General features: G+C 35.4%; 1 protein-coding gene across 1 annotated transcript; it reads left to right on the plus strand.

The window, feature by feature from the left end:
* The first annotated feature begins 15,496 nt into the window (after positions 1-15,496).
* Positions 15,497-23,998, plus strand: LOC104231969 (AT-rich interactive domain-containing protein 1). Its single transcript, XM_009785059.2, has 3 exons — positions 15,497-15,677; positions 16,440-17,507; positions 22,853-23,998. Exons 2-3 carry the CDS (start codon positions 16,938-16,940, stop codon positions 23,678-23,680), a joined length of 1,398 nt encoding a protein of 465 aa, XP_009783361.1. The 5' UTR covers positions 15,497-15,677; positions 16,440-16,937; the 3' UTR covers positions 23,681-23,998.
* The last annotated feature ends 3,354 nt before the right edge of the window (positions 23,999-27,352 follow it).

Genomic DNA, 27,352 nt, shown 5'->3' on the forward strand with positions numbered 1-27,352 from the left:
TGGGTTGAAGCCAAAACTTTCAAGTCTGTAACCAAGAAGGCAGTGGTGGATTTTGTCCATTCCCATATCATTTGTAGATTTGGGATCCCAAAAATAATAATCACGGACAATGGTGCTAATCTTAACAGCAACTTGATGAGAGAAGTATGTGAACAGTTTAAGATTACACACCGTAATTCCACCCCGTATCGGCCCAAGGCGAATGGAGCAGTTGAGGCAGCCAACAAAAATATAAAGAAGATATTGAGGAAAATGATTGAAGGATCCAGACAATGGCATGAAAAGCTACCATTTGCGTTGTTAGGATACCGCACTACTGTTCGTACTTCAATAGGTGCGACTCCTTATTTGTTGGTATACGGAACTGAAGCAGTAATACCAGCAGAAGTTGAAATTCCTTCCCTTCGAATTATCGCTGAGGCCGGGATTGACGATGATGAATGGGTCAAAGCCCGACTAGAGCAGCTGAGTTTAATGGATGAAAAAAGATTGGCAGCAGTATGTCATGGCCAGTTATATCAGAAGAGAATGGCAAGAGCATACAATAAGAAGGTGCGCCCCAGGAAATTTGAAGTAGGGCAACAAGTATTGAAACGGATCCTCCCACATCAGATTGAGGCAAAAGGCAAGTTCGCCCCGAATTGGCAAGGGCCGTATATTGTGACCAGAGTATTATCCAATGGCGCTTTACGTCTGACGGATGTTGAAGGAAGATGCGTCGACATGGCTATCAATTCTGATGCAGTCAAAAGATATTATGTGTAATTTCTTTTGTTGTTTATTTGTTTGTTTGTACTTAGTGCTTATCGGATAATGAAATGACGGAGGCAATTCTTTCTTCTATCCAAACACTTTTAACCTTTGCTTTACCCCTTTGAGCCATACTTATCTTTTTATACCCCTCTCTTGGAATCATTAATGAAATAAATATGAAAAAATATATGAAAAAAAAAACTTTTTGAAGGTCGCAAGAAAACAAAGGAGTCAGTGAACTACGTTCGACCTGATTCCTCAAAGAGGATACGTAGGCGCCTCACGGCTCGGTCATAAGGTAACAAAAAAAAGAAAAAAAAATCAAAAGAAAAATCCCCAAGCAAGAAAACTGGGGCAGAAATTATGTTTCTAAATTTTGAAAAAAAAAGAGTTTGATTCCAAGAGTTGTAATACTTTACTCATCAAAGTTATTTTGAATTTTATATCCTTTTCTTCTAAAACCTATATTGATGTCCAAAAAAAAGACCTCCCGATCAGTATCCGAGAGGTGTTAAGACAGGCAAATGAAAACCAAGAATAAAACGCCGATCCTCGACTGAATGAGGATCATGAGTTGAAAGAATTGATAGCCATAAGAATTCCCAGCAGAGAAAAATCTTATCGGCAACAATCCAATTCCAAACTGAGAAAATAAGATAAGAGAGTCTTATCGGCGAAAACCTTCACAGGCGCCATAAGGCGACGTAAGCTGAGAAATACAAAATGAGAGGGTCTTATCGGTGAAAACCTTCACAGGCACCATAAGGCGACGGGAGTTGTGAGAAATGAGAGAGCCTTGTTAGTGAAAACCCCACGAAGGGCACTATAAGGCGACAAGATAGATTGACGGAAAAGATCTGCATTTTGCGAAGAATTGGGCACCTATTTATCCCCAGCAAGTGAAGACATCAGAAAGTTTGATCGACACAAATAGACTGGGTTGATTAATCCGGAATGCACAACATGATCGTTGGAATCGGTTATATCACCCAGATAAGTTCATTTTTTTCCATCATTTGTTCAGAAAGATTTTCTCATTTTTCTATCTTTTCATTTCTTTGTTTAAAAGAATTTTTCTAGAAATTTATGTTTTAAGGAAGGTCTTTCAGAGCTTACTACCAGTTGCCAAAATGGTACAACATAAAATATGAAAAGGGCAATCCAGAGACAAGGCAATAAGACAAAAGACGTTGGTTGCCAGACCGAATAATACTGTCCTAAAATGGCAAGGAAAGTACGGGGAAGAGCCGGAAAAAAAACATGTTGAGGAAATTGTGGGCCAAGTTCCAAGACGATCCCCAGAGGACTCCGACCGAATATCGACCAAGCTCCGAGGTGGTCGGACAACACAAAATGGGAAGGGAAGAAAGGAAAATCCATCTTCGGCAAAATAACCTCCAGAAATTTTTGAGATACAAAATGGTGAAGGGATAAATGGAAAAACCATCCCCAGCAGAATGTTATCCCCAGCAAATAACATCATCCCCAACAAGTTTTGAGAACGCCGAACAGGAATAAGGGAAAGGGAACAATCATCCCCATCAGGAGTGACATGACCACTCGCCATATTTCAAAAAAAAAAACTAACTAAATTTTCTTTGATTTGAACAGGAAAATAAAGTGTTGATGATGGCCTAAAGATACGCCATAAGAAAGATCGCCAGAATTGGGGCAGAAAATTTTCTGCCACAAGTGGAAATTTTCTCGGAGAATCGAGGAAACAAATTCAAATTATTCTTTACCAATTAGGCGCCCACCAGTATAATGCGGGAATACATTTTATGTTTTCATTTCATGTTCTAGGTCGCCCACCAGTATAATGCGGGTATGCATTTATGTTTTCATTTCATGTTCTAGGTCGCCCACCAGTATAATGCGGGTATGCATTTATGTTTTCATTTCATGCTCTAGGTCGCCCACCAGTATAATGCGGGTATGCATTTCTCTTTCCATTTCATGCTCTAGGTCGCCCACCAGTATAATGCGGGTATGCATTTATGTTTTCATTTCATGTTCTAGGTCACCCACCAGTATAATGCGGGTATGCATTTATGTTTTCATTTCATGTTCTAGGTCGCCCACCAGTATAATGCGGGTATGCATTTCTCTTTTCATTTCATGTTCTAGGTCGCCCACCAGTATAATGCGGGTATGCATTTATGTTTTCATTTCATGTTCTAGGTCGCCCACCAGTATAATGCGGGTATGCATTTATGTTTTCATTTCATGTTCTAGGTCGCCCACCAGTATAATGCGGGTATGCATTTCTCTTTTCATTTCATGTTCTAGGTCGCCCACCAGTATAATGCGGGTATGCATTTATGTTTTCATTTCATGTTCTAGGTCGCCCACCAGTATAATGCGGGTATGCATTTCTCTTTTCATTTCATGTTCTAGGTCGCCCACCAGTATAATGCGGGTATGCATTTATGTTTTCATTTCATGTTCTAGGTCGCCCACCAGTATAATGCGGGTATGCATTTCTTTTCATTTCATGTTCTAGGTCGCCCACCAGTATAATGCGGGTATGCATTTATGTTTTCATTTCATGTTCTAGGTCGCCCACCAGTATAATGCGGGAATACATTTCTGTCTTTTCATTTCTGTTCTAGGTCGCCCACCAGTATAATGCGGGCATACATTTCAGTTTTTCATTTCCAGGTCGCCCACCAGTATAATGCGGGTATACATTTTCATTTCATGTCCAGGCGCCCACCTGTATAACGAGAGGAATACTTTTCAGTCTTATACTGCAGATTTTGAAGTCAGTAACCCCACCGGAAGGCAGAAGGTTACAACAAGAATCCCCAGCAGGAAACAATAAAAATCCCAACACCGGAAGGCAGAAGGTGGCAACAAGAAGTCCCAGCGCAAATTCAAGCGCATGAGTCAAAAGAAAGAAAAGACGCGTCTTGAAAAATGGTGTGTGAACATTAAATCATGCCCAACCTAATGAATCTGATGAAGATAATCGTGTCCCCAGAGGAACCGCCAAAAAGCATAATGAAGAAAGTCATGTCCCCAGCGGACCGAACAAAATGATGAAAACTGGTATTCAAAAAAAGCCAAGGGCCAGAAGTCTTGGTAAAAAGGCACCAGAGGAAACACAAACCGACAAAAAGCAAGGCAACCGGAGCAAGAGGAAAACAGATAAAATTCTGTAATTTCTAGCTTAGTCTAGCTTCTTATTTTTTAAAGCATGGTGTAATAAGGAGGTCAGCAAACAGTAAAAGTAGCATGCAACAGCAGTAACATTGCAATCCCATGGTAGTCCCAGCTACCAAGACTTCCCGAACTACATTGACCTGATTCATGTTCAGCCCAGGATATGTAGGAAACCTCTGAAGCAAAGGTTCGGTCAAATCTTTTTCAAAAAATGCTTCACACGAAGTACTCGGATGGGCAAAAATCGCTCGCTTTATCTTTGCACGAAAACCCTTCGTGTCTTCGGGCAAAGAGGGCCAGCTGCAAGCACGTGATTTTTGCCCAATATGAGAACTACTCCCAAAAATTCAAAAATAAAATGATTTTTCTTTGGTGTGCAATTTTGTGAATTTTGAATAATTATTTATATTTGTCTGTGCGTTGTTTATTTGCTAAATTAATAAAAATACAAAAATATGTCGCATTTTGCATGTAGGATTTAATTCTACAATTGTTAGTAATTAAATTTGTTTTGCAAAAATTAAAATTACAAAAATAGGCATCGTTTGCATTTTTAGCATTTAATGTCCAAATATACAATTTTATGCTTAATTATTACTTAATTGTGCGTTAATTGTTATTGGGAGTTAATTTGCGCTTTTATAACTTAATTTAATTCTTAATAATAATTTGAGTATTTTTATAATTTAGTTTTAGAGAAATAAAAGAAGAAAAGAGAGCGAAAATATAAAGAAAGTCGGAATTGGGCCTCTTCTTCAATTTCAAGCCACAGGCCCAAAAATGGCCCAATCTTCCCTACGACCCAGTCCATTTCGAACTGGGTCAACCCGGTCCATAACCCAACACCCTATTATCTTGCATTTCAAAAAATAAAACAAAAGAAAACAAAAAAAATGAAAAAAAAACCCTAAAAACTATACTAACTACCCGCCCCCCCCCTCTCTATCTCTCTTCTTCTTCTTCCTCAAGCAAAACACCAAAACCCCAACCATGGCCTCCCCTCCATCCTCACCTCCAAACAGACCCCTCCAGCCCTTCCCCTCACCCCGTCACTCTCACGACACACACACACATTGTTGCGTCGCCTTCCTCCTTCAACCAAGCAACCTTCGACGAATTGCTTCACTGTTGCGTCATCTTCTTCTCCATGTCGCTGCTGCTTCCCTTCCAGTTCCAGCTTCTTCGCCGCTGCTACAGTAGTGTTGCTGCTACAGTTGAGCAGCGTGGTCAGCTCCTCCGTCGCTGCTGCTCTCCTTCCAGTTTCTTCGCCGCTGCTACAGTGGCCTTCTTGCTATAGTTGAGCAGCGTGGTTACCATGGTTTTTGTTGCTGCTTTGCCCTTCGTCGTCGCCATTGATTATAGCTCGATCTCGAGCTCTCATGGCTGTTGTTCGTCGTTCCTCAGTTTCAATCCGTCGAGGTAGTCGTTTGTCGTTGTGAGTTCGTCGAGTTTAAAGGAAGGTGGGTTTTCGTTGAAGACTAAGTTCGAGTTCGTCGTTGGTTAGTCGTTCGTCGTTTCAATCCGGTTAGTAGTTTTGAATTTTATTTTGTCCATTTTCGTTTTTATATTTCTCAAAGTTAAAATCGTTAAATATTTGATTCTTGTTTTGTTCGTTGTTCATCGTTGAAATCATTTTTCTAGTTTGTTCATGTTCATGTGCTTTGTTAAAATTAATTTTCAGATTTCAAAATAGAAGTTTAATTAGTTGTTTTCATGTTTATTTCATGTTTGTATTATTGTTTAAGTGAATATTTGTTAGTTTAATATTTGTTAGATTCAAATTGAAATTTAATTAATTGTTTCTTCAATTTGTTTCATGTATTTGATGTATTTTCCGGAAATTGTTAATATTGTTAAGTTCAAGTTTAAATTCATAATTGTTTCTTCTTAGTTTTTGTTTTGTCATTTGCCTAAAAGAATTTAGTTGTAATAAGGGAAGTATGTTGGTTTTAGTCATTTGAATCCGTCGTTTTTATTTTTAGATTTAATTCATGTTCATATTATGTTTGTTTGATTTTGAATCCGAAATGTTTATAGTTTGATTTCTTGTTTACCATTTGTGATTATTTCTTGAATTGGTCTCATAATCTTGTTTAAAGTTTAATATAAGAATTGTTTGTTGTAATGTTGTTAGAGTGGATTTTAAGTTCAATATGATTAAATTTAGAAATCTAAATATACTTGTTTGTTGTTGTTGTTGAATCCGAAAATAGGATTGTTTGTTGCTAAAATATTGTTCAATCAAATTTTAGTTGTTCTTTGTTGTTCAATTTGTATTCATGTGATTTGTTGTTGAAATGTTGAAGAAATCATGTTCATGTGATTTGTTGTTGAAATGTTGAAGAATTCATGTTCATGAAATTTGTTGTTTGAACATTGTTAGAAATTAATCATATTGTCTATATTTTGGTTAAGTTTGATTAATTGATGTGTTATAGATGATGGGTAGTTTGGTAATTTATAGTACTTTCGGGGGTAAAATAGTAATTTGCAATAGGGTCGGAGGGGTAGTTTAGGAATTGTACATTTTGTAATTGTTTATTTGAAGCATGGGGGACAAAATGAAATGGGGTGGGTTGTGATATGGTTATTTAATATAAAGGAGGGACAAGACAAAATTTAGTGGGGGAAATCTTGCATTATTTTATGTTAGGCATGAGGGACAAAATATAATGGGGTGGTGTGATATGTTTATTTAATGTAATGGAGATGAGTGGGAAGATAATGGGTTTGGTAGAGAAAATGGGTTGATTTTAATTGTTTAAAAGATTTATGGGATGGGATATAAGTAGAGGTCTTGAAATCAGATATAGGGACAGACAGAAAAAGACAGAGAGATTAGAGAAAAAAGGAGCTGAACATTTATTCCGAAAAAACATTGAAACTCTCAAGAAAAGAAAAAACCTACAAAGAAAAAAAAAAGAAGTTGAAAATTAGAAGAGAAAGTAGTACACATCTGATAAATATTCTGGTATACAGGTGTAGAAATTAAGGGTTGAAGATTAACTAGCCTTTCAAAAATCTGAAAATTTCCCTTGGTTTCTGTCCGTTATTTTCGGCATTCCTGGATTTTATTTTGAATTTTTCAAATCTGTCACTGGGATTTTCGTTGACTGGTTATTGCTGGTTATTGTTGTTGTTGCTGTGTTACGTATTACGTTGCTGACTTTCTTCTTCTTATATTGACAATATCAGGTACACAACTGTAATTTTGGCATTTTGTAAGCTGAAATGAAGAATGGAGTGTTAAATTTTTAATTTAGTTTAATTTTTTTTTGTATTGTATTTAGGTTATTCATGTATTATTATTCTGTAAATCACTGTCATTTAGCATAACTAGGCATATTATAGCGACATATTAAATAACACCTTAACCAGATTATTAGGAAATATATTTAAGCCTGATTACTAATTAAAACTGTTTAATAATAAAAAATAGAAGAAATAACGTAAAAAATGGCGTTATTGAATCAGTTTGGCAAAAATTGACTAAGTTCCTTATTCATAAGGTTTTTCGTCAACAATAAGTTAATCGGAATCATGTAGTTAATTTCAGTTAAAACATGAATTAGTTTGCGAATCAAGTATTAGGACATGATGTGAATTAAAACAAAGTTAGTTAAGGTTAAATTGTTTAATTTTTTAGAAATATGGTTTAGTAATCAAGTTTTTTTTTCTTTCAATTTTCAGTATTTGTAAATAATTAGTTTCAATAAGCTTAAGTCTTACTAACAATTTGAATTTTAATCCAACTATGGGATAATTAGTTTTTTTTTTTTTTTTGACAATTCCATGTTGTATTTATGATTATAATTTTTATTACTTTCTGTTAATATTTGTTTTTCTCTTCTATTTAATATGTTATTTTCAAGAATGTAGATATTGATTTTATATTTATAGACAAACTTAGTAATAATAAAAAGGTAGTCATTAAAGGATATTCTTAAAATAAGGAAGGATTTCGCTAAAAATAAATAGATGTAAATAATACAAAAATTTACAGGATTCTCCAATCTCATTTATTTATTTAATTATTTTTTAAAAAAAATTACTTAGAATTTGGGATGGATTGTTTAGTGAATTTCACTTCCTTCCCCAAAGATAATGACGCGCTAGACTCTTTAGGCGCGATTTAATTAATTTTACCTTCTTAAACTCGGATGCGCATTTCATGCGACCCAAATCTAAATCCTAAAACATTGAATAAAAATGTGTTCCGGATTGCGGGTGCATTTCATGTGACGTAATCCAAAGACATGTTTTAAACGATGTTCACAATTTTTTTTAAAAAAAATAATAATAATAATAAAGTGGTAAAGAGTTAAAATTGGCACATCGGTTCATAATTGTATTAAAATCAGATAAATAAGCCAAATATGACAATTGAGCGACCGTGCTAGAACCACGGAACTCGGGAATGCCTAACACCTTCTCCCGGGTTAACAGAATTCCTTATCCGGATTTCTGGTACGCAGACTGTAATATGGAGTCATTCTTTTCCTTGATTCGGGATTAAAATTGGTGACTTGGGACACCCTAAATCTCCCAAGTGGCGACTCTGAAATAAATAAATAAATCCCGTTTCGATTGTCCTTTAATTGGAAAAAACTCCTACGCCCTTCGCGGGGTCGGAAAAAGGAGGTGTGACATGAGGTAAGTAATCATTGTAAATCTGGACCTGAGGGTATGAAACCCCAGTATTTCATATTGTTTTGATAAATAAGGTGACACACATGCTAGGTGACGAGCGTGTGGGCGTGCACCGGAAGGGATTGTGACTTGGTCTGTACCATAGCGACTATTAAGCCACGTATTTGATTTGAATCTTATGATATCCCGTATTTTAGAGATTGATATTACGTGTTGCGCTGTACACCATGTTTGGGGCCTTGTGCCAACCTGTTTAGACCCTTGGGGTATTTTTAATACTTTCCTTACTCTGTTTGATTTGAAAGCATATCCTCAGTCATGTTTTACCTGTTATTTGTTTAAAATCGGTTTCATCACTCTGTTTTTTAATATATGAAAACTGTTTGGGATGAGTTCCCTAATGTTTTACTGATATGCCCGAGTGGCCGTGAGGTTAATGACTCAGAGAGGTTTAGTACATAATGGTGAGGATTATATATCTATTATGGATTGGGTTGCACGCCACAACAATATTATATATATGGATCGGGCTACACGCTGCAACGATATACATATGGATCGGGCTGCATGCCGCAGCGATATATATTGGATCGGGCTGCGCGTCGTAGCGATATGACGTTTGGCCTGTAGGAGCCCCTCCGGAGTCTGTACACCCCCAGTGAGCATAGTCGACTATAAACTATGGATCGGGCTGCACGACGCATCGGTTATTATGATTATTATAATTATTATCATGAGATATTATTGAGCCGTAGTGCTGAGTGTGAGTACTGTTTGACAAGAGCTGAGTCACGAGTGACTGGAGGCTTGCCCAAGAGGCTATATTTATGAGTGATACCTTGCCCGAGGGACTTGTTTATGACTTTTGTTGCTTTCACTCTTCTTTTATACTGAGCCTCTGTTGAAAAATATTAGATAAATGTTTTCAAAGGATTTTTGATTGAAACTCAAGTTTTACGAAATGACTGGATTTTAAATTGCAGAATTTGACTTGATATTTATGTTGAGACTTGTTAATGATTTTAATTGCTTGTCACTACACTCAGACCTTATTTACTTTAGTTACTTGCTGAGTTGGCGTACTCACGTTACTCCCTGCACCTTGTGTGTAGATCCAGGTGCCCGAGCGTCAGACTGAGAGCTTCCAGCACTCTCAAAGTTTTACCGGAGACTGCAAGATAGCTGCACGGCGTTCGCAGCCTTGCTTTCCTCCTTCCTATCTTAGTATTTTGTTATTTCAGACTTATAATGTATTATTCAGTCAGTTTGAGTTGTATTTAGAGGCTCTTGACTAGTGACACTGGATTGTTGGGTTGTGTTGGTATTTTGTACTGGTTTTTCACATATTCTGTTTTATTCATCTATTTCATATGACGAATTTGAGACTTATTCGATACTAGAAAAATGGTTTTATAAAAGAATTTACTGTGGTTAAATGTTGGGTTGGCTTGCCTAGTACTGTGATAGGCGCAATCACGACCATGGTATTAGGGGTCGTGACAAATACAATTGGTTTTTGGTCAGGAGGCCAATATTTCACATCTTAGAATATTTGGATGTGCAGTATATGTTCCAATTGCTCCACCACAATGCACAAAGATGGGACCACCAAAGAAGATTGGGGATATATATTGGGTATGAGTCTCGTTCTATTATAAAATATTTGGAACCTATGACTAGAGATTTATTTACGACAAGATTTGTTGATTGTCATTTTGATGAATTAGTATACCCAATATTAGGGGGAGAAAATAAGAAATTGCAAAAGGAGATAGATTGGAATGGATTATCACTATCTCATTTAGATCCTCGAACAAAGCAATGTGAACACGAGGTTCAAAAGATAATTTATTTGCAAAATATTGTAAATCAACTGCCAAATGCATTCACTAACCTACCAAGGGTGACTAAATCAATTATTCAAACTACTGATGCTCATATTCGAATTGATGTCCCGGTTGGACAATCTATAAATACAAATGAGTCAAAGCCACGCTTGAAACGTGGTAGACCAATTGGTTCCAAAGATAAAAATCCTCGAAAGCGAAAAGGAGCAAATGATCTAGGAGATCATAATATGGAGGCAATTGCTCAAAAAGATCCCTGTGACATAACAAATGATAAGACCTCAGAGGAGGTACATTTACCTGAAAATAATAAGAATGAAGAGATCTCAATAAGTTATGTCTCTACGGCAAAAAGGTGGAACCGAAATAATATTATTGTCGACAATATTTTGCTTATAATGTTGCTATTGAAATAATGCAACAAGATGAGGATCTTGAACCAAGATCTGTCGATGAATGTAGACGCAGAAATGATTGGCCAAAATGGAAAGACGCTATCCAGGCAGAATTAGCGTCACTAGAAAAACATAAAGTATTCGGACGTATAGTCCGAACACCTGAAGAAATAAAGCCAGTGGGATACAAATGGGTTTTTGTTCGAAAACGAAATGATAAAAACGAAGTCATTAGATATAAAGAACGACTTGTGGCACAAGGATTTTTGCAAAGACCTAGCATTGATTATATGGAGACATATTCTACTGTTGTGGATGCAATCACTTTCAGGCATTTTATAAATTTGGCGGTCCATGAAAAACGTGATATGCATCTAATGGATGTTGTCACAGCCTATTTATATGGCACATTAGATAACGAAATTTATATGAAAATCTCTGAAGGGCTTAAAGTTCCTGAAACTAATAAAAGTTTTCGGAAACTTGTTCAATAAAGCTTCAAAAATCCTTATACTGATTGAAACAATTAGGGCGAATGTGGTATAATCGCCTCAGTGAGTATTTGCTGAAAGAAGGGTATAAGAATGATCCAATCTGTCCTTGTGTATTTATAAGAAGATCTGGATCTGAATTTGTTATAATCGTTTTGTATGTTGATGATCTAAATATCATTGGAACTCCTGGGGAACTTCCAAAAGCAGTAGATTGCTTGAAGAAAGAATTTGCAATGAAAGACCTTGGAAAGACAATATTTTGTCTTGGTCTACAATTTGAGCATATGAAAGATGGAATTTTTGTTCATCAATCAACTTATATCGAAAAGATCCTTAGGCATTTTTATATGGATAAAGCACATCCATTGAGTACCCTGATGATTGTGAGATCACTTGATATAAATAAAGATCTATTTCGTCCTCATGAAAATGATGGAGAGCTTCTTGGTGATAAAACTCCATATTTTAGTGCAATTGGGGCACTAATGCATCTTGCAAATAATATTCGACTAGATATAACTTTTGCAGTAAGTTTATTAGCAGAATTTAGTTCCTTTCCACCAACAAGACACTGGAATGGTGTTAAGCATATTTTTAGATACCTCCGAGGGACTATTGATATGGGATTATTTTATTCTTATAAATCCGATTCACGGTTGATTGGTTATGCAGATGCAGGTTATTTGTCTGGCCCACATAAAGCCCGATCTCAAATAGACTATCTATTTACTTGTGGGGGTCCAGCTATTTTATGGAGTTCAACAAAACAAACTTTAGCTGCTACATCTTCCAATCATGCAGAGATAATAGCTATTCATGAAGCTAGTCAAGAATGTGTATGGTTGAGATTAGTGACATAACATATTCAACAATTGTGTGGTCTTTCTTTAAAAACGAAGATTCCAATGATATTGTATGAAGACAATGTTGCTTGCATTGCTCAACTTAAAGGAGGATATTCAAAGGAGACAGAACAAAGCACATTTCATCAAGTTCTTTTTCACACACGATCTTCAACAAAATGGTGAGATAAATGTTCAACAAATCCGTTCAAGTGACAATCTAGCAGATTTATTCACTAAGGCATTGACAACATCAACATTTGAGAAGCTGAGACATAAGATTGGAATGCGTCGTCTCCGAGATATCAAATAGAGCTTTCGTCAAGGGGAGCATAATACGTGTTGTACTCTTTTTCCCTTAACCAAGGTTTTGTCTCAAGTGGGTTTTCCTAGTATGGTTTGTAATGAGGCGGCACTCAATGCGTATTACAAGATATGTGTACTTTTTTTCCTTCACTAGACTTTTTCCCACTAGGTTTTCCTAGTAAGGTTTTAACGAGGCACATTATCTTTTAAATGGACATCCAAGGGGGTGTTATAAATGAGATGAATGCATGTGAGTGAGATGAATGCATTTGTATGTCCATTTAACGTACTTTGTATTCATGTACTCAATTAAGAAGTACATTAACTTATAACTAGTGAATGAATTTGTACCTTTATAAATAGGGAACTTTTGACCCTATGAAAGATATACCAAGAAAAGAAATAAAAAAATATTCTCCCTCATATTTATTTTGTCTCAATTAGTATATTATTCTATTTTGCTCTCGTTTCTTAATAAATATCAATATTTTATGAGGACAAGCCGTGCAATTTGTTACGTTGAGATTACCATGTCTCCATAACATACTATCGTAGTGGATTAGTGGTCTAGGAGACCATTTTTGAATGTCATCTCATCAAAAGCCCAAAAGAAATATCATACTAATTAGCAAGAGTATTAGCAAGGAACAATAACATCTCCATAATACCAAGTTACCCACTATGACAAAAAGAATTGAAAACATCATTTGCATCTCAAGTGGAAATGTTATATATGAATCTACAAGACCTTTACCAATAAAATCGGATTTATCTACTTTCGAATTCGACTTCGATGAAACGTCGGAGCTTTCTTGTCGAGTCGCGAGATGGTTCAATTAATTTTGATCGTTACATAGTTTCTTTAGTTTTATATTAAATCTCTCGAGATCTTTAATTTTATTAGAGATTTGAAATTAATATATATGAGATCTTTTATAGAATCATTTTTCATCGTTGAAATTCGTCATATGTAATAAACCCAGAAATGTGCAAGCGAAACCAAAAGTTTTCGCTCGAGAACCGTTGCTTGTTCCATAATTTGCTGGGATGGGAAGTATAGATAGCAATGCAGAAAAGAAGGCGTCGACTCTGAAATGATGGAAGATTGACGTATTAGTGGAAAGAAGGCATGACACGTGGACTATCAATGAGGTGACAGGGCATGGTACGTGGACCACCAATATAGTGACAAGTAGCGTTCTTAATTAAATGAGTTAAAAATGCGGAAAAGGCACGGGAGGAACACCCACGAGGTTATACTGAGAAAAGAGTTGGACCTGACAATTGTAAAAGGAGAAACATGAACGGAATGAATAAAGGCGATTAAGAAGGGAAGATGCACAAAGTTGTCATAAATAAGGAAGAAAAGTAGATATGGTTACAAGAAATCTTTAGCCATAAATATTTTCATTATAATTGTATATGGTAACGTGCAATCAAGGCAATTAATACTATTAGTGAACCCGAATTAAGTAAGGGAACCGTTATAATTGTATGCTCCTATATAAGGACTGAGACCTCATTTGTAATGGCATCAGATACTTATTGAAATTTATGCAATCATTCTTTATTTCATTCTCAAAGTTCTAAACTGTAATTTTGGGAGTGATTATCAATCTGTTTCTTATGTGTTTTGTCAATTATTTTCATTCCTTGATTTATTCTTCAAATTATTGGGAAAGTGAAGTAAATCGTGGTTATCAGTAACACAATTTCTTCTAAATATTAACTTTGACCGTGAAATTTATTTTTGAGTTAAACAATTGAATTATTCCTTCATTCTATTCCTGCTTTACTCCAATACTTTTGAAACATAAACTGAATTAGGAAAAAACAAGAAGATGCAGTTGGAAGGACAATGACTTGATCTTATAATTCTTGATTTTATGGTCAAATATTGTAACTAGTCTGTTGAGAATTATTTATTTTGTGCTCTTTCACTAAGGCTATGTTTGTTTTCACTTATCGGATGCTTGAATGTAATCAATGTATTATTTAGAGTTTGACCCATTAAATGCATTTGTTTTCTTTTGCAATTACTTATTTGCTCTAAATTAATCAGATGTTGACAAATTCTCAAAATAATTAAGATGATTTCACTTAAAAATTCATGTGAATGTAACCTTTTATCATTACTCTGTCCACTATCAGTATGGGGTGACCAATTTGGTCACCCTTATTGGACATTATGGGGTGCCCTATTTGGCCACCCCTATTTAAAATGTACTTATTTTTTTAGAAAAAATTTAACTGATATTTAATTTTTTGGTAACTTCAAATACACTTTTCTCTTCTTCTTCCCTACTGATTTCTTCTTCTCTGTATTCATGTTCCATGTATCCAGGAGGCTTCGCTGCTGCTTTCTTCTTTTATGTAATCATGTCCCATGTATTGAGGAGCCGTTTGATTTCTTCTACTAGTTGCAAAATACCATTGTATGTTGTGTTTAGAGTTTCTTCTTCTTCTTTGCAAAATGAGTTTGTTAGATTTGTTATCGTTTTGATAATTTGATGATTGGAATTTATTCTTTGTCATATTTGAAAGTTACATTTCAAATTTGATCTCATTTTGGAGTAGATTTAGGCATTAAATCGTGTGCTGGGTAGTTAAAATTTGAAGAACAAGTGTATGCTTCAGAACTTAAGATCCGAAATTTCTGAAATTGTATCGGAAAGAGAGAAGAACTTAAGATTTGATTCTGAAGTTGCATTGAAGAGATATAACTAATTAAGATCCAATTTTCTTAAGCAGCATTGGAAAGATAGAAGAACTTCCGATCCAATTCTAAAGTTGCATTGAAGAGATAGAAAACTTCAGATCCCGATGGATAACTTTTATGCGGATATAACTTCAATAACGACCCCAAAAGTGGGTACCTATAAACTTCTCCCCTTAATCTTAGAAAAAGGACCCAACTACCCTTCACCCAACCATAGTCAAAGCTCCTCAACCCAAAACTCCAAGAAATAAACTATAGTTAATCAATAATACCAACTATAAATTATAAAGAAATAGTTCTTTTGGGTCTCTATACAACTCATTTTCCAACTTTCTTTTTGGTGCAAATCTTAGATCTCTCGCAACCCTCTCTCATAAGCCAAACAACAAAAACTTTCTATTGAATAAAAAGAGGGCTTAGAAAACCAAAGGGGCAAGAAAAGAAGGCCAAGAATTTGACAATAGAGAAAGAAGATATGTCACACCCTACCCTGTCCTTCCAATAAGGTATTTTACTGCTACTTCCAAGAATTTCTTTTCACAATTTCATTATCTACCTATGGGACTGTTCCTGTTTAAAAAATTTCAAACATACCCTTGACCTATGTCTTTGTCTCTATCAAGAAGCAAATAGTGTCTTTAATTCATTAGGGTCCCAAAATTTTCTCTTAGTATCTAAAAATTAATGTAGTCACGCCCAAAATTAATCGACTCACTAATATCCTTTGGGTTTAATGGCCTAAGCAATATCGCAAACCCTTCTATTTTATCCTCCTAATACCAGACTTGTGGATTGTTACAACCTCTAACAAATGGTCTTAAATTAATTCTAAAAATTACATTTTTTTTTTGTGTTTTTCTGGGGTTGTGTATGTACAAAATTCTCCATAGGTTTTGAATTGGCATGTCAATGGCAGGATTATCGAAGAAAGTTGATGGGTCATGTCTAAAAAGCTTAAGAACGCCTGAAAAATAACCTTGCTTTAATCCTATAAAACAGATTTTGAGGACTGCAAATGATAATAGTAATTTGAAACTGTTAATACAAGGTCTCACTCAATAGGAAAACAGTTGTTTTTTTCCAAAATAGTACTTACCTGGTTGTGAGGAAGAAAAGTGTCTACCATAGGGTTTCCGAAAGTATAGGCGAATACATGATTTCAACTTTGTGGGTTTGAGTTCGGAACTCTACCAAAACCCATTTGATCTATTGGGTTGGGAATCTATTTTTTTATACTAATTAAGTGGATATTTTTAATATATATGCAGGATCTGAACCAAAACTACTGGACTAAGACGAACCCATAACTAATGCATTAGGTCCGCCCCTGAGTGGGTCTTGGGGTGTTGCTGGTAACAGTGTGGTTTGGAGTCAGGTTCTGACTTGGTTGTGAAATTGACGTACTACTGTCTAATTGAAAGAATGCATGAAGTGTATGAGGATTCAACCGATAACCTTAACGAGTGGTGGCAATCATAAGCGATTTAGGATTTGAACTTTATGAGTTCCGCTTTCTAGGACAACGACCTCAAGTGCTAACTATTGAGTTCGAAATTTAATATTTGTATATATTTGGTGGATTTATTACCATATATACAAGTTCTGAACCAAAATTACTAGGTTCGCCCAACCCATACAATACACTGTACGTGTACATCCTTGCTGGTGGCAACCCTCTTTGATTGATCAAAACAAGTGAATTGTGCTTAGACAATAACGCAAAGAGTGAAGTGAGAAAGTGTGGTTGGCTTTTGGGTAGGGTTCAGATGGAACTTGAGCTGGATTTGAGGGAGATTTTAATGAAAATTTCAGATGAAAAGAACAAAAATGAGGGAGGATATGCAAATGTTGACTTGGCTAAGAGTGAGTTTGATACTGTCAAACAGCTTTGCAATGATATCGAAGCTGATGATTTTGTTTTCATCAATAAACACTCTAAGAAATTTGATGGAAATATAAGTCCGGACCTTAATGAATGTATACTAGAGGATGTTGATGAAAAGAGCAGTGTCGGTCATGATGATAAATGTTCGAAATTTGTCAGTGGAAGACGAAGTGATGATTGTGGCACAGATGAAATTAGGCAAATGAATTCAAGTGTGGTGATGGAAGATGAGAACAATAGGAAGAGGAAACGAGAGTCTTACACGGACTTGCTGAGGTGGGTTACTAACGTCGCGAAAGATCCTTGTGATCCTGCCATTGGGTCTTTGCCAGAAAGGTCTAAGTGGAAGTTTTACGGGAATGATGTAATTTGGAAGCAGGTTCTGCTGCTGCGAGATGAAATGCTTTTGAGAAGAAATGCAGATACGAGTGCTCAGTGCTCGATATGGCAGGTATATTACTCTTTCCCTTTTTGGGCTTGAATGTGTAACTTGTGATGCATCATATAATGTGTCGTCGTTTATACTTGTCATCTATCTCATTGTGCTTAGTACATTCTTTCAAATATCAAAAGGCTGTATTGAACTGCTTTCTGAATGAGATGAGAATGCAGACTCTGTTTTAGTAACATTTTTATCGCCATGTAGATTTTAACTTTCAGCTTGGATAACTTTTCTGCTATTGTTCATGATTCTTCGTCTCGAAAGATTGAGCAAGGAAGACCCTGTTATGAGTGGCATTTGCATGCATTACAACTCAAATTTGTGGTTGCATTACCTGAACAGGGGAAATTGTTTTATTTGTTTAAAGCACAATAAGAATGCACTAGCTGAGGACTGTGAGCAAAACATAGTTTCATATTAGAGTATTAGACAACACATTTTTACTCAAAAGATGTTTAACCATATGAGCCCAGTGCTCCACCAGATTAATATATTGTCAGACATGGAGCTTCGATGTCTTCCTAATTTTGGCAGGTTCTTAGAGTTTAATTTTACATGAAGTAGCATACCAAACACAGTGGCGAAGTCAAGAATTTCACTAAGGAGTGTCGAAATATAAATTAGCTAACACACGAAGTAGCTAAGGGGATTCAACATTTAATATATATATACATAAAAATAAATTTTTGACCAAGCTACATAGTGTAATTTTCTGGCGAAGAGTAAGGTGGCTCCGCCAGGGACTGGATGTGCCAAATTCAAGAGAACAAAGAAGATCAGTGCTTGGATCTTGTGCTTTATATAAGAGAAAGATGATCAAAATGCTAATTATCCTTGAGGGTCAAATGATGAAAATAAGATAGGTCAATAATATAGCAGGTTGCCAACGTTTGGATCATCTAGGCTCTGAAGAAAATGTAAAACAGTTTGGCCCTTAATTAGAAAACAGTTTGGTTAATGTACACAAGTGAATAAATTAGTGTTTTAAAATACCGAGGTGCAGGGGGCCTTAGGGCTTTGGTCTAGTGGTCAGAGCACAACGCACGATGGGTGGGTTAGGTGCTGACAAAAACTTGTTATTTAAGTGGAAAAGGGTAGAGGCGGGCCTATTATCCGCCAAGTTTCAAACAGTGTGCCACTGACGTGGGATTTCTCGGTTATCAAAAGAAAAAAGGTGGAACAGTAGGATGGGACATGTCACTTATCATGGGGTTAGCAGCAGAATTCATCTTAATATTTTAAAATAAAATAGATTAAATTATTAAAAACTATAGAAAATCCAATAAGAGTTATATAAAACTCAAAAGCAAAAATTGATATGCTATCTAGGCAAAATAATGTTCAACATATTATTTGTTATAAAATAACATATTATATACTCCCTCCATTTCAATTTATGTGGTATAATTTGACTTGGCAGTTTAAAAAAAGGAAGGTTTTGGAAACTTGTAGTCTTAAACATGCCATAATATTTGTGTGGCTAGAAAAGTTTGTCAGCAAGGGTAAAGTGGGGATTTTATAAAGTTGACATTCTTAAGCTGCACTGGAAGGGGGGGGAGGGGGGAGGAGTAATTTATAGTCAAATATTTTAAAAAATAGTAAATAAAGCAAAAATGTTCTAGGGTGTAAAAGGAAAATAATTAAGGCATAAAGTATGCACATGACTTTCTTGGGGTGTTTGTGATAAATAGTAGAAGGTATAAAGCATGCATGTAGGGATGGCAATGGGGCGGTGCGGGTTTAGACATATGCGGGGCGGGGCAGGTTTAGACAAATGCAGGTGCGGGGTGGGTCAAAATAAATTTTTAAAAACCTGTGCGATGCGGGTGCGGGTTTGTGACTTTGTGCTAATTCTCTCCAGCCTTTGTTGTTCCCCTCTCTGCTCCACCTCTAAAGATAGAAGCCCGAAGCTCTCTATCACTGATAGAATGCAGAAGAGTCAAATCCTTTATATAGATATCAAATCATATTATGTCGTGAAATCGTTCTGTCATCTAAACCTGTAGACTTAACTTCACAACAATTAATACATTAAGAATTTAATTTGGTTTAATCTGTTACTTGGATTTAGCTTCCGATTTCAGTGAAAACTTTCAATTTTGTCTGTTTATCTTTCTTGCAAATAGTAACAAAATCCAGCTTTAATTCACAAATACTTAAGTGAATTATAAAGCAAAAAAGAAAACCCAAATATCAAAAGATATTGTTATTAATGTTCAGTCTTGTGTTTTGCTTCCCTGCGGGGGCAGGGCGGGTTGAAATTTTGCGTGTTAAGGCATAATCCGCCCCGCACCACTTGCCATTCCTACATGCATGGGACAAATATCCCACCTATTGAGGTGTTAGTCCATGAAATTTCAACTCCCATGGTCGCTTCTTGGTATTTATAGATTGCCTCACCTAGGGCGAGTCCTGAGGTGAGTCCCAACTTTACCTTTTAAAACACTGATTTAAATGTATATGGGGTTAAAAGGGGGTTATAATCCAAGTATTAATCTACACTAGAGATGAATTCCTAGTGACTCAAGTAAGGAAATACATGCTAATTTGTGCCCTTTGCTATTTTAATTAAGGGCATTTAGCTAATTTAACGTTTATCTCTTTTCTAGTAGGTATTATTATATCCCTTTCAAGCTAGATAAACCAATTGAAACATTTTCAAGCATTTTTGTTTTCTTTGCTGATTTATATTTTGTTACTTACTACCGGTTGTTTGTGGTGAATTCAGTAGACTGGTAAATGTAAGCCACCAACCAAATAGCAATCTGGAACTTAGCAGCTCAACCAATTCAACTCCCTTACATCATGAGTAATATCAATAGATGGACACTCAAATCACATTAGCCGGTTTTCTGCACATTCCCAGAATCTTGTGTGCTGTGCAAAATTATGAGTAACATAAGCAAGTTTCAAGTCTGAAACAAAAAAAAATGAATAAGTCTTATTTTATTTTGTCTCATGTGACATATCCGGAGTGTGATCAAGGAGCTATTGAATAGGTTGATATGTACTCACTCCGAATTGTTTAGTAACTTTGAATTCACAAAATTTGTAAATTCAATCAATTCATTTTATGTGATACAGTTAGCTGTTAAGAGTCAATGTACTAATTTTGAGTTGAGAAAAGAAAAATGATTCAGTTTAGTTCCACCCCCAACCCCACACTAAGTTGCTCGGACTCGGGTGCGGGCATCCGATACGGGCACGGATCCGAGTGTCGGATTCGGCAAAATCTAAATTTAAGATTCGGGGGCGTGGTTCCAGCATCCAGGTATGGATAGGGGTGCGGAGATTCGACTAAAAAAATTCAAAATTATAAAAAATAGAGCTATAAAGAGAAAAAGAAAGTCATTTAAGGTCTTATAGCAACTCTCCATCTATATCGCTGCTACTGTCTACCAGAAGTCCCAACTCAGAACACGACCCCTTGAATTCTTGTTTTTTCTGAAACACAAAGCAGCAAAAATAAGACAAAAGTGCTACAATATTGAAGGTATGTCATTTCTTACGTCTTAAATCTGTTTTATTTTTAATTTTGGAAATCAAAATCTCAATTTCGTTCCAAATTTGTCGATGGACTCAGGTCAAAAGTATCCGAAGATAGTTGACCGAATCCGGGACATATCCCACACTCGCTCTTGTCCCGTGTCGAGACGGGTGCGGCACCAAAAACGAAGAGTCCGCGCAACTTAGCCCCCACACACACCCGACCATTAAGATTCAGATTCATAATAGACATCAAGGTCCTAAAATATTACAAACAAACAGAACGTTTTAGTAAACTGTAATTAATCAATCATTAGTTTAAATCTTAAAAATGAAATATGTAGCCTATTTTGAGATGTAGAGTGGAGCTTGATGGTATTTGCTGGAAACATTATAAACTGCCCTTTTAAGGCAAAATGAATGATCTAAAACAGTACTAGATGAGATAAATAGTGAAAGAAGTTCATAATTAGTCACATTTAGTTAGATAGTTGAAGCCAGAAAAGAATAAGATATGAAGCAAAAGCGTTTGCTTAAATTAGATATGATGGAATTTTCTCCTCTCATAAAAACCATGAAAGTCCTCAAAAGGAGATAAAATAAAGTGATCTTGGAGTGGTTGGGGGAGGGGATGGAGAAGGACCATATTCCCCCACCCAATTGTATTGATGTTGAGATATGATTAATTCATGTCTTATGGATCTTATCTTAATATTTATTAAATGGATCTTGACAAATTTACTGGTTCTTGATTCTCTTTTTTAATGGGTAATGCTAATCATATTTTCTAGAACATTGATTGAGCTTAACGTAGTTTGTCTACTTATAGTTGTAAATAAATAACCTATCTCACTGGAAAGTATCAGCTGAACTTCAGTTATTGGACGAGTTTGGTTCCGCATTCTGACCATTTAATTTTTTGAGTGCTTATTGAGATCTGTGGCTAGTGCGATGAACTATGATGTAATCATAAGTGTAGAGTTTATTCTTTTCTTAGAAAAAAAAATTAAGGTGATTACTGTGAAAGAATTGCAAATGACATAATTTTAAATGGTATGCACAAAAATGCAGAAATTTTGGTACTTAAGTAAGTTCCATATTTTTGCTAATGTTATGTTGATAAGCTACAAAATGGTGTAGTAATTTGGATGGCTGAGTTTAATTTTCCAAATCGTTCACTGCATTACTATTTTGAATGACCACACAAAGACTGTGTTTTGCTGGGGAATTGGCATTTGTCATTTGTGATTAGTTGGGGAATTGGCGTCCTTGATTACCAAAATACAGTAGGGGCAGGTCAGCACTTGCAGACCATGTATTTCCTAGTTAAGTTGTTTATCTTGATCATGTGTTGCCAATTTTAGTATGCTGGAGCTGGCATAGCCTCTTTTATCCTTGTTGAATCCCTTAAGTTTTGCTGGGTAAACCAACAAATTACTTCATGTTTAATTTGTTGAAGTATTGTTCTTTCAAAAAATGCTGTTTTTTGTGTTTCCATTTTCAATTGTGTAGCATGTTCCAGATATCTTTATAATGCACTTCCACATTCCTAACTTGTAACAGTACACACATATCTGGAGTTCCATGTTTCCTTTTGTGACCCTTTTTATACGTTGAATGTATTTCCCCGAGGCAATCGCCTATGACAGTGACCAGGATGTATTCGTTCATTTTTTCTGTATTTGGATCATCTTCACAGAGTGTACAGAGTTGAAGTCCGGAGCGTCCTCTCGTTTGAACTCTTACCTTTCTTCATCGCACTTGCATTCAGATGCGTAACCAATCATTTGCAACGATATTCAAGCCCATGTGAAGTATTTACTCTTGTCGAAGCTTTGGCTAAATAATAATTTTTCCTTGCTTTATAGATTAAACAGAAGATGCATCCATCTATGTATGACGAGGATGCTGCTGCTGAGAGAGTAAGATGTAGCCAGCGGGTTCTAGTTGCTAAAAATCCATTGAAGAAGGCTCTCTTTTCAGCATCATCATCCTCAAGTTATCCAAGTGATGAGGATCCGATTGATGGACCTGCTGATTCTTCTGCAGAGTCAGAAGTTGGTCTTTATTGGAAACAGCGTCGAAAGAGAATACCAGTTGGACCACAGTTTCAAGCAGATATTCCTGAATGGAGGCAGGAGAAGTGTGAAAGTGACTCCAAATGGTTGCGCACCCAAATCTGGCCGCTAGACAAACAAGAAAAAAACAGAATGTTGATTGAAAGAGATCCTATTGGAAGAGGAAGAGAAGATATATGCGGCTGCCAATACCCAGGTTCTTATGAATGCATCAAGTTTCATCTTGCTGAGAAACGGAGAAAGGTTAAACTTGAGTTGGGATCAGCCTTTTATCGTTGGAAATTTGACTTGATGGGCGAAGAAGTTGCACTTTCTTGGACAAAAGAAGAAGAAAAGAAATTCCAGGATATAGTGAAATTGAACCCTTTGTCGACAAACAAGAGTTTTTGGAATGAAATATTCAAGATCTTTCCTAACAAAAGTAGGGAATCTTTGGTCAGCTACCACTTTAACGTCTTTCTTTTACGGCGCAGAGGTCACCAGAATCGGACAAATGCAAGTATTATCGACAGTGATGATGATGAACCAGAGTACGGACCTCGAACTAATTGTTTTGGGAGGGATTCAAAATTCTCCATCTTTTGTTCCCCACGGAAAGAGCATCTAGATTCGAGATAGTAATTGAATGTTTATATATACCACGGCGTTGTTCAGAAATGTAAATTGCAGGTTTTTGTTGTGCTTTTGCTCATCAGCAATTTATACCAGCAAATTCTTATCTTCTGTCAGTTGCAAAGTGCAGACACGTGATACCATCTGAAAATTGTATATTTTTGAGTTGGTGGATACTTTGGTTACAAAGAAGGTTCAAGGACATACTTTTTGCATACACAGTTTCCCTACTTTGTTATTGTTCAAAACACTGATTAAGAATGTTAATTTTACACCTCCTATCTATTGTTTGAAAGGAACAAAGTAAGCTTACTCAACACTCAACAATTAAGTCTGCAAGTTTATGTACAGTAACTAATGTTATGATTTGCTGATATGGATCTCTATATATCAGCTGTTTGCTTTGTGTTTTCTTTGCATCTCTAAAATCATTGAGCTTTTCATTTGGGATAACTGATAAATCAATGAATATATTTTATACAAGCTGATTTGGTGTAAGAAAGGACAGCTTAATACACTAAGCTCCCGTTATGCATGAAGTCCAGGGAAAGGTTGAACCATATTATGTCTATTGTACGCAGTCTTACCTTGCATTATTGCAAGAGATCATTATAATGCCTTGAATTAATGATCACTTTGTCACAGGACGGCAACTCTTACCGCCATATCAGACCCGATCCCATTTTTATTTTTTTATTTTTCAAACAATAGGGGAAATGATTGCTGGATGTGGGGGTTGGTTAGACATGCCAGCAAAGCTAAAGGTTTTTTTTTTTTTTTTAAAGTTGTGAAGTCTCTATCTTCCATATTTGTCTCTTAAATATATCACTAGTCTGAAGCTTGTCTGGGCCAAGCAGATATATCAATATATCAGAGCTTATCCTATTTGGAATTTTGCTGCTGTGACTACTCCAGGATAGAGATTTTTCATCCTTATTTTGTTATCCTCAAGGAAGCAATGCAGTAGACAACAACAACAACAATAATAACCCAGTATAATCCCACAAGGAAGCAATGCAGTAGACATTTTAGATAATACAAAATTGAAATCCACTTGCAGATCTCTATGACCAATTTACAAATCTCTAGCTTATATGATTGAGAGTGCATATACATTGACTAAACATTAAAAGCACACCATATATTGTATTCGCTTTCACTTTTCTTGTCCATGCTCTGGAGATAGATGTGCTCTGGTTGTCCCCGCCACTTTTCTGGTTTAGGCTGAAACCAGGTTGCATGTCATATAAAATTTATGAAAATATATTTATGGAGAGAAATTCGTGTGTAAAATATATTTTCTGGCAAAAGAAAATTAAAATTACGATATGAATAACTTTTGACATGTCATGCTTGTCTTGAAAAGCTCACTAAGGAATTAAAAAAAAATTCTCTCCGGTACTAAAAGGAAAATAATGTAAATTCCATTGAATAGATAGAGTCGATGATACGATAAACAGTATTACATATGGAATTAGCTTTGAAGGTTCAGCAATCTCAAATTTACTACTGATTTTGCAATTGCAAATGAATGTTAGGCTAGGCCAATAATTCTACCAAGAGTAGTTTTTTAAGTGCTAATTGAACATAAAGTAATGGCTTTTGTGCAACGATGAAAGGGTTCTAATAATATTGTGTCGGTTGTTACAACCTTTAACAAGTAATTTGAAATTGATCTTAAGAAAACCTATTTTATTAAGTAGTACTCATTTCTCCCTTTTCAGAATGGATCCGATAGAAACATTTATTTTTATCTAAAAATTCTATATTAAAGACTAAGAATAATATTAGTAAATGAAAGAGCGTTTCTTTAAAAATTTAAGTACGAAAGATTAATAATATTATCTAAGTGTCACTCGGAGCAAGTAGTATAAAGTCAAAAGTTAACATAGTTGCAAGAAGAATGAGAAGTCATTTTCGTCTTTGATTAAAAAAAAATTATAATACCAGAAAATATTTTTCTAAAAAATAACTTCTTTTATTTCAAACACCCTAGTTCGTTTAAGCCACAAACTCAGAAGAGTAATAATTGAAACCCAAAGTTAAGTAATTAATAGGCCAAAGTACTTATTGGGTCAGATTTAAGGGAACCGTATTAGAGAAGTTAAATGAGGTGCTTTTAAGGTTGAATTGATTACTGAAATATTGATTTCGAGCTGTTTGATATGCTTTACAGCAGAGGCTGATGGAACTTAGAAGTGATGGGTGTAACTCCATTATTTCTAACGCAAACTATAAATTTATATAGTATATAAAAGATTAATTGAATTTTTTAAATATTAAATTTTGAACTTATGATTTTAAAGCATAGCATAAGAATATTAAGTGGGCGTTTGGACATAAGAATTGTAAAATTCCAAAAAATGTGAAAAAAAATTATAGTTGTGTTTGGACATGAATATAATTTTAGGTTGTTTTTGAAGTTTTATGAGTAATCTGAGTGAAGATTTTGAAAATTAGCTTTTTGGAGTTTTTCAAAATTTCAAAAATTTTCAAAATGCATCTTTAAGTGAAACTTAAAAATTTTATGACCAAACGCTAATTTCGAAAAAAAGTGAAATTTTTTCGAGAAAAGGGAAAAAATTCTTATGTCCAAACGGACTCTTACAATATAAATCTCATCAAATTTAAATTTTGAATTTGATTTTGCTTTATTGTCATATTATTAAAAATTAATGTGCAATCTGGTAATGAGGTCTATCAAGTTCCAAACTAGAATACTATATTGCAAAGCAATAATGAGATATTCAACGACCACCAAAGGATGTAGTACAGTGGATGAGACTGTTCCTCCCTTAACCAGAGGTTTCGAGTTCGAGCCCTGGGTATGGAAAAATCCTTGGTAGGGAGCGCTTCCCCCCGAATGGGGCCCTACGCGGCGCGAATCCGGATATAGTCGGGCTCCAATAGGGATACCGAACACCGGGTGGGAAACAAAAAAAAGACATTCTAACGAATATGAAGCAAGCTGCTTTTAACTACGAAAAGAATATCTAATATCTACTTTCAGTTATCAGTAATGCATTTCTCTTGGATTCACACTTTGACAAGAAAATAATATCCCTTTACAGTACTTACTGTCTTTTTCCTTTTGCACTTTTCATTAATCAAACCGAAAGGGGCATACAACAATCAGCTTTCACTCTCCCTATTCTTATGCTCCTTGATTCAAGTCTTCTAAACCATACTTATTTCAATAAAAAGATGAATTTTTTTAATATATATATATATATATATATATATATATATATATATATATATAATTATAAAAGTATGAATGCAATATTCTTTTATCAAAATAGCCTTAAAACATTGATCAATAAATAATTCAAAATTGGATAAAATCGTAATTTTTGAACTTTACCTAATGTTAATCGAATTTTGAATTGAACGAGAATTATATCCACTTAGAATTTGGGTAAAAAAGTATGGATTGATTTCATTCCTATTCAAATTAAGTATGGTAAGACTTTTACCACGAACACATTACTCTTACATTAACCATATTGGCTGACAAAGTAATAAAAAGAATTTCTACTTCTGTAGACAATTTGGTTAAAAATAACATACAAAGAAGAGAGTTCTATGTACCTAGCTATTAAGTATTGCGGTCTCTGAATCTTGATTTGGTGTCCAACAAACAATTACTACTAAATGCTCAATAAAGCTTTACCTATT

The sequence above is a fragment of the Nicotiana sylvestris genome, chromosome 8 (genome assembly GCF_000393655.2).
Source record: "Nicotiana sylvestris chromosome 8, ASM39365v2, whole genome shotgun sequence".
NCBI lineage: Eukaryota > Viridiplantae > Streptophyta > Magnoliopsida > Solanales > Solanaceae > Nicotiana > Nicotiana sylvestris.